Here is a 9,369-nt window from a genome sequence, read left to right as displayed (position 1 = left end):
AGGCCAGACTTACTAATAAAAGTTCAACAAGTACTTGGGAGAATACGCTCAAAGAAAGCAGCATAGACGAGGAGACATGCACGACGCAGGTGAAGGTAAGGAGAATCATCTGGCGGCGAGCGTGTCTGAGCCCAAAGCTGGCCTAATTGGAATTGGCCACAGGTGTGTTGCAGTGGATCTGCCCAGGAACTTCAAATAAGGGCAAGTGCAAACAAAATAAGGAGCAACACAATGGCCACATGACAGCAATTTTACAAAAAAAAAATGAACTTGTGAAAAAACTCCCTCTTAAAATGTCAGGCTACTAACCCTTTAAACTGAACAATCATATCACAACAGGAACACATGTAATGCCTCTCTTGGGCTTTAAGGGTGCATATGGCTTAATAGAGATTAAGTAGGTAATTAATGTACTGATGACTGATCGAAAGGTATCCACAACAATCTTGTGAACAATCTCAGAGAAAAAAAACAATGCTGGCCAACCTGTAATTGGTATGTGTCAAGAAATGAGCCAACAAAATAAAATGCAATGTGAAAGACATTTTCGAAACAAACACTCTGCATTTTCTAAAAAGTAGTCATTTATTTCAAAGTAGGCTTACAAATGTGTAACTAAGATGGAAACCAGAGGCTGTCACTAGACTGTGCAGCGCAGTTCTTGTGAGGTTCAACCAACATACTCTACTATTATTGCACAGCCACATGGCATTTGTTACACATGCACTTCTTTTTATTGTACAGTATTCTTTAGTTGTAACAAGTCTAATAAAAAAAATATTAAAATCATAAAACTTTATAGGATGTTTCATTTTTGTAGTTGTAAGCTTTTTCTTTAATGGAAGAGGAGGCAAATGGCTCTCTTTTGATAGAAGTTCCCAACCCCTGGTTGAGTTAATACAAACTGCCCCACACTGAATATTCTCTTCCACACACACTCACTTAGACAGGCCAGATCTAGTCTACATAGAACTGATGAAGCCTGCTAAGATGAGAGGAAAAAACCTCTGCAAAGTCAAGTTGTGATTGATTCAATACACTCTGTGAATAGTATACTACCTAAATAACATGATCAATACAGTTATTGTGCCTGTAAATGACACAGGCCTGATTTGATCTTCATGGACCACAATGCTCATTGGGGGCAGCTGCTGGAGATAAGGGGAACCTACAATTGAGCAACCTGCACTTCTTCCAGGCCTGAATACCATTGGAATTAGCTAGTTGCCTTGTAGGGGCTCATAATTAATGATAAATGATAAATGGGTTATACTTGTATAGCGCTTTTCTACCTTCAAGGTACTCAAAGCGCTTTGACAGTATTTCCACATTCACCCATTCACACACACATTCACACACTGATGGCGGGAGCTGCCATGCAAGGCGCTAACCAGCAGCCATCAGGAGCAAGGGTGAAGTGTCTTGCCCAAGGACACAACGGACGTGACTAGGATGGTAGAAGGTGGGGATTGAACCCCAGTAACCAGCAACCCTCCGATTGCTGGCACGGCCACTCTACCAACTTCGCCACGCCGTCCCCGTAATTGTACTCCAGAAGAGGTCGATGAAAAGCTGTAATTGATGCTCTATGGCATTTGTTTCATTAAATTGTTTGAAATGAGGAGATCAGCATTGCATGCTTTTATTTAAATACCCTCTGTAGCGTAGTTGCTGTGAATTTTTAGTGCACCTGTAGAGGAATGTGCACAAGAGATGCTCTTGTTTACCCTTTACAGTTTGTACTTTGTACTAATCATACGTTACTTCAGGAAGCAAAATCAAAGATGCAAAAACTGGCCTACAAGGCAGATTTTGGTCACAGAAAAAGACAACAGGTATTTGCGTTGGTGTCAAGCTAGTCAATTAAAAAAAATAATCTCACTATTAGTGAAAAAGAGGTCGGACGTTCTCTTGAAAGCAAAAGTAGTTGCTCCTTTTGCTCGAGTTCTTATTTCCTCTGTAATGCTGCCTTTTCTACCTCAAGCTCTTCTCTCTGTCTACTTAATTTTTGGGCTTCCTCCTGCTGTGCTCTTCTGAGAGATTCAATTTGCTCTTTCTCTAGAGCAGCCTCTCTAGCGTTGATGGCCCTCAGCTTCTCGACAAGCTCCCTCTGATGCTCCAGAGCTTGCGCCTCCTCCCTCTGTGCACTCCTTAGAGCTTCTATCAACTCCAGCTCCCTCTTAAAAGCACACCTCTCTCCTGCAGTTGCCTGTGAAACCTGGAGCACATCTGACAAAAGACAAGGTCCACAAATATATTAGTTACTGCGAGTACAGCATATAGTGACCATCACAGCTTACCTGAAACTGTTACATCCTTTATGTCTGAGGATGTGTTAGATGTTGGCTGATTCAGCACCTTTCCTGTCCGCAAATTTACATGCGGGTGTCTCTTTGACAAGTGTCTGTGCAGGTTGCTGGTGCTGCCCTCCCCAGACCACTTTATCTTCTTATTGCAGATCAAACATTGGCAAGCATCTAAACTTTCCAAACGCTCAAAGTGTCTCCAGATCATACTTCGACGTTGTGATTTTGTCTTTGAAGGGAGTGGATTTTGGGCGACTTCATCCGTTTTGTCTCCTTGTGCAGCTTCAAGGATGCCGTTTAATGCAGAATCAATGTCAGTGTCGTTTACAGCGATGATGTTGGAGTCTGTCTCCTCCATTTCCATATCCACTGTAAAAAAAAGAATTAAAGACAGTCAGGGATGCAGCTGACAGCTAATCCCACTCCAGTAACAATATGATAAAATATAAAAGTACTCAAAGAGCACAGATTTCCACCAAGTCCCATCTCCTAAAGAATCTTTGATTTTTTAAAAATGCTCTCATTTCAGTGCAAATTAATGCAGTCTCAGCCATTGATATTGTGCAAGTCATTTATTGTAAGTAGTTTAGCATCCCGAAAGAAGCACACAGTCTGATGCTCTTAAACTTTATTGTATACCTTAACACCCCAAGCAGCCATCATAATGCTGGCGCCGCAGTGCTACTAGCCAGTAGACACAACAACAACAAAGAACTTCCTCATTATGCGCCAATGACAATTACTCCGAGCGAGGTTGCATTCACAAACCCTGGGAATTATAAGCATCAATATTACAACACAAGCAAGATGTTTTTTTGCACATTCTCTCTTCCTTGTTTTTTTTATACATTCAAAAATAAGGAAGAGAGAGTGTGGTATTTGGTGTAGCTTGTGAGGGGTAGTACCTATGTAAACCTGTCACGCAGCACATCATCATCAAGATAGATGTGGGTAGGGGCTCTGGTCCCCCACAACTGCACAACTCTCACTTATGCTTCCAAGTAGTCGGTAGTGCACACCGACTGGCACACCACGGTAAACCATCTCCGCTGATGGCTAAACTAGGTTAGGGGGTACCAGTAGTCTGAAATGAGTATTGTGCAGGGGAATGGAATGGCAGAAAAGACATATGAACTTGTTCATGTTAATGGCTCTCAAGGCAGGACAGTAAGATGTGTGGAACATCCAGGGCACTCTCTTGATGGAGAATACTTGTGGCCAGCCACCATGGAAAGGATTGGGTCCTCACCATGTACTTACCCCTAGTTAACAATGGATCACGGATGACGTAAGGAATAGAACAGAGAAATTGGGCCCCCTGCAACAACTTCAGGCCTCAACTCTAGGGAAGAAGAGAATGACTTCTCAAGTAGGACAGCTTATGACGAAGCTAACTTAAATCCCAAGGGAAGGTTACCTTTTGATAATGTTTCCCTAAAAACAGGAAAAAAGCTCTTTAGAATAGGTACTTGGAATGTGTGAACTTTGTACGAAGCAGGAAAGTTTGAAAACCTAATACAAAAAGCATGAAATATGAATCTGGACATTATGGAAATTCCTGAAACAACATTGACAGTCAGTGGAAAAAATTAAAAAGTGTTGCTGTTATGATGACAAATAATATTGCCAAAAAATAAATCATCTTTTATTCGCTAAAGTGTATTGCTACAAAGTATGTTTAATTTATAAAGACAAAACATTTTCAGAGAAGTTGAGGACATGACATGTTTACTACCTATATGAGGTCTGAACGAAAACAATCTATGATATTTTGATGAAGTTGTTTGTTAGCAGTGAACACCAATAACCTAGCATAACAATAACATAATTACTAACTGCATTGAATGATAAGGGCAAACCATATGGAATAGACATGAATGTAAAAAAAAATCAATGCAATGGTAGTAAGCAAAAATCAACTAGTTCCTCAAATAATACTTACAATAGATGGCAGACCTATAGAACAAGTATCAAATATGGTAAATCTTGGTCAGATACAGTTTGAAAATTGAAGAACTGATAATGAAAGAAAAATAATTGAACCCAGAAAGAGACAAGCGATACAAAATAGATGGATGGGATCAACAGATGAAATTGAACTATTACAGCTATTTATTTTCAAAGTATAATGCATGTGCTTGCAGAACATATTTTTCTGTCCTCAAAATCTGCCTTTGCTACCTCAACATTAATACATAAATATAACGCCATAATACCTTGTTAAATATGTTTATAATGTAACATATGTTTCTACCTAAATACTGCTTTTTATGATCTGTACATTACGTTTTGTACTCTACAACGTCCTAATAACTTTTTCCATTTTGTAATAAAGTGTAATATTGCTAGGTGATTAGCCTGCTAACAGTCTGTCAATGTCAACATTTGACCCATCACCCTCAACCCTTGTGAATTTAGAATCATTTCATCAATCACAGGGATACTAAACTTCAGGGAGCTATTTATTTATTCACATTTATAAAAGATGCTACTGTGCCAAAGAACTCCTTGCACTTTTTGTTGAGTTTTTATTTACTTGTATTTGAAATAAACATGCTTCCTGCATTTAAACAAAGTGTTGGAGTTTGTAATAGTATTATTCTAAATTTTGACGCCAATATGTCACTTTTACTGGAAATAAATATTGGCTACAAATATCGTTTATCGGCCTCCTTCACCATTCATAATTGATATCGGTAAAAAAAAATATTGCTCGATCTCTAATGGAGATGTCCACTGATGTCACAAGTCGGAGCAAATTATAAACAGCTCATATGGAACAAAGCAAAAAAGTTTTTCACTGACACATTCCGTTCACATTAGACATACAAAGAAGTCACATATTCTTTTGTAATGTTAACGTCTACATACAAAGATTAGATTTAAACAAACATCTGAATTGGGCATCATACCCTGCAGTGTGAACACAGACTCAGATGATTCATTTGAATTGGTTCACTGACTCAAATTGGTAGACATACCGGAAAAACTCAGATCATTATATTTACTGAATTCAATCCATTAATATATTGGTTACTGACAGAATGGAGTATAGTGAGTATAAAAGCTTACCTGAAACTGCTACGTCATTGATGAGCTTTGATGGAAATGTCTTCCTACGATGCTTTGGAATTATGTCTGAGGATGTATTGGATGTTGGCTGATTCATCACCTCGCCTGTTCGTAAATTCACATGCGGGTGTCTCTTTGACATGTGTCTATGCAGGTTGCTGGTGCTGCTTTCAGACGAGCACTTTATCTTCTTATTGCAAATCAAACATTGACAAGCATCTAAACTTTCTAAGTGCTCAAAGTGTCTCCATATCATACTCCGACGTTGTGATTTTGTCTTCAAAGGGAGCAGATTTTTGACCACGACTTCTTCTACTGTTTTTTCTTCCATGGGCTCTCCCTGTGCAGCTACAAGGATCCCAGTTAGTGCATAATCAATGTCAGTGTCGTTTACAGCTACGATGATGTCCGAGTCTGCCTCTTCCAGTTCCACCTCCACTGTAGAAGAAGAAGTAAAGAGATAGTTAGGAATGCAGCTGACTGCTAACCCCATTCCAGGGATAGTATGATAAAATATAAGAAAATAGTAACAGCAACCAGAACCAGAACCTGTAGGCCATGGCCACTTGTCACAAATATGGATTTGGCGCTTCCGTTTCGCCCTGACACATAAACAAATGATAATGGAACAGTGGCAGTGTGGCATTTAAGTAGGTATGGCATAATAAAATCAAACAGTACCATATGTTCAGTTGCAGACTAAGCAGCAGCATAAGCACACGGCAGAAGAAAATAAAGATTTATGGCCAGCATGAGCAGATAATGTGAAAGACAAGAATTTAAATAAAGCTTCATTCTACTCTGTTAAATGCTCATTGCGCGAGATAGCGTCTCACCACATCAGCTCAGTGTTGACTGAATACAACAATGCGGACTAGTAGGTGAAACTATATGACTGAACTATTGAGCCAGACCGAGAGATTGCATTTACCTACCGCGTAATTAATAAGAAAAAAACTTTTTTTTAATATTTAAATGCTCCAATTGAACTCCTCAGACACACCATAAACTAAAACTTCTACAGGCACTTTGGAATTTGAGTTTTGCCGCAAAATACGTTATTATCCGCAATTTGTGGATAAAAACTTGTTTTTGAAACGATCATTGAACTTGTTTTACAATGCCACACATTGGTATTTTGCATTACCTCAAATTCTAACTGCACTTTAATATGTTGTCATTAAATATATGATATTTGAGTTAATAAATGTCCACAATTTGGGTCATCGCTTGCCACCTAGTGGTTAGAGTGTCCGCCCTGAGATCGGTAGGTTGGAGTTCAAATCCCAGCCGAGTCATACCAAAGAATATAAAAACGGGACCCATAACCTCCCTGCTTGGCACTCAGCAACAAAGGGTTGGAGTTGGGGGTTAAATCACCAAAATGATTCCCGGGCGCGGCGCCGCTGTTGCCCACTGCTCCCCAAGGGGATGGGACAAATGCAGAGGACACATTTCACCACATCTAGTGTGTGTGTGACAATCATTGGTACTTTAATCTTTAATCTTAATCTTGATTAAGGTGTGATGGTGCGTTCCGCTACCAAACTACTGGTGAAAAGCAATTGTGTTACACCACGCTGCACGAGTCACTGACATCAAATCGACATTGAGGTTTTAATTAGTGCAATAACCTAACCGCAAGAGGCGAAGGTTTAGTTTTTTTCTCTCCGCCGTCAACGGCATTTGAGTGACAGAAATGTTTGTCAATCAGAATTGCTGAGTCTTGTGTCTTTTTCCTGCTGACAAATCAAATGTTTACAGGAAACAGCAGGTGTGCTCTAGTGGAGGCAGATAGTACACTAATAATAAGCACCACTTGCACCTTGAATAAAGTTATGATGGTGACACTATAAAATGGATGAAGAAACTTCAAAAGCTTCAGTGACACAAGATGACAGAAAGCAGTTGGACTCAAGGAAGGGTGGAAAAAGCGACACGGAACAGAAGAGCCCCAAACGCAAAGTGTGCCGTCGTGTCATTGCCAGATCCACGGGAAACACGACTACCGTAAATTTCAAAGCTGCTACTTTTTTCCTACGCTTTGAACCCTGTGGCTTATAAAACAGTGCTGCTCATTTATGGATTTTTCTTCACTGACTTCCATAATGCAAATAGTTTTTATACAACACTTGCAAAGACACGGAAAAGGTGTGTTATTGTTTGCGCTATGGCGCCATCTTTTGGACGGGTTTGCTCACTGCAGGTGCTTCTAGGTGAAAATCTACAGTGTTTCCTGATGTTTAAAGCTTTAAACCGGAAGTACAAGTGCCGTTCCATCTTCTAAACGTCCATGGTGTTTTTACTTGTATTGATTTTTCATTCATTACTCCAAGGAAGATTTGTATTTTTTTTTAACAATATCTCTCCAACAATTGTTACTTACTAAACCGTCCCATGTGTGACATCTGTTGGAGTATTTTTGTGGATATTTGTGTGTGCTCTCATAGTGTAAGGAAGTTAGGGTCGTTAGCATTCACAAATATGCCAACACGTTTACGAGTGTCTGTGTTAGTATTATTAAGTTACAATATAATTCTGTTTGTATTGTTTCGGTTTAATAAATTCCTCAGTAAAATTCACCAAGACGTCACTGTGGAGTTATTGAGTCTGTTTAGATGACTAGAGAGCTAGCTTCCGCAGATAGTGGGTCCATGACAATGACGTTTGTTTTGTTTGATCAGCCGTTTTGCTAATGTGTTACATAATTTGTTTGGAAACAGTTAAAGGCCTACTGAAATGAATTTTTTTTATTTAAACGGGAATAGCAGATCCATTCTGTGTCATACTTGATCATTTCGCGATATTGCCATATTTTTGCTGAAAGGATTTAGTAGAGAAAATCGACGATAAACTTTGCAACTTTTGCTCGCTGATAAAAAAAAAGCCTTGCCCCTACCGGAAGTATAGCGTGACGTCACAAGACTAAGGATTCCTCACAATTCCCGTTGTTTACAATGGAGCGAGAGACATTCGGAGCGAAAAAGCGACGATTACCCCATTAATTTGAGCGAGGATGAAAGATTCGTGGATGAAGAACTTTAGAGTGAAGGACTACAGTGTAGTGCAGCGTGTATCTTTTTTCGCTCTGACCGTAACTTAGGTACAAGCTGGCTCATTGGATTCCACACTCTCTCCTTTTTCTATTGTGGATCACGGATTTGTATTTTAAACCACCTCGGATACTATATCCTCTTGAAAATGAACATGTAAATACACGGTTAATAACTTTCAGCTTGGCGAAGCTAAAAAAATAGAAGCTATGTTAGCTACAGAGCTAACGTGATAGCAGGCTCAAAATGCAGATAGAAACAAAATTTTAAAAAACCCTGACTGGAAGGCTAGACACAAAATCAACAATACTATTAAACCATGAACATGTAAATACACGGTTATTAATTTTCAGCTTGGCGAAGCTAAAAAAAATAGAAGCTAAGTTAGCTACGGAGCTAACGTGATAGCATCAGTCTCAAATGCAGATAGAAACAAAATTAAAAAAACCCTGACTGGAAGGCTAGACAGAAAATCAACAATACTATTAAACCATGAACATGTAAATACACGGTTATTAATTTTCAGCTTGGCGAAGCTAAAAAAATAGAAGCTCAGTTAGCTACGGGGCGGCGGCGGGCGTTGTAGCTTTCGACGACACCCCGGCCGCCATCAGAGTCGGCAAGAAACATATATTTCCCCAAAGTTACGTGTGTGACATGCACATATCGACACGCACGTACGGGCAAGCGATCAAATGTTTGGAAGCCAAAGCTGTACTCACCGTAGTGCGTCTGCTCTCCAGCTCAAAACACAACACAACCTCCTGGTGTTGGTGTTGCTACAGCCAGCCGCTAATACACCGATCGCACCAACAACTTTCTTATTTGCAGTCTCCATTGTCCATTAAACAAATTACAAAATATTCACCAACACAGATGTCCAGAATACTGTGGAATTTTGTCGAAGAAAACAGCTATTTGCATAGGGTCCAAACACT

The 9,369-nt window shown here is 39.6% G+C and overlaps 1 protein-coding gene across 1 annotated transcript in view; it reads right to left on the bottom strand.

Annotated features, from left to right (window-relative positions):
- Positions 1-417: 417 nt before the first annotated feature.
- Positions 418-9,369, bottom strand: part of LOC133634466 (uncharacterized) — a 29,109-nt gene continuing 20,157 nt past the window's right edge. Inside the window, exons 2-4 of the mRNA XM_062027429.1 lie at positions 5,379-5,816; positions 2,301-2,675; positions 418-2,229 (exon numbers count right to left, since the gene is read on the bottom strand). Of these exons, the coding sequence (XP_061883413.1) occupies positions 1,949-2,229; positions 2,301-2,675; positions 5,379-5,816 (1,094 nt within the window). The 3' untranslated portion in view covers positions 418-1,948. The remainder of the gene's footprint in view (positions 2,230-2,300; positions 2,676-5,378; positions 5,817-9,369) is intronic.

This window comes from Entelurus aequoreus, linkage group LG02 (assembly GCF_033978785.1).
Source record: "Entelurus aequoreus isolate RoL-2023_Sb linkage group LG02, RoL_Eaeq_v1.1, whole genome shotgun sequence".
NCBI classification, from domain to species: domain Eukaryota; kingdom Metazoa; phylum Chordata; class Actinopteri; order Syngnathiformes; family Syngnathidae; genus Entelurus; species Entelurus aequoreus.
This window is presented reverse-complemented; position numbering and strand designations above follow the sequence as displayed.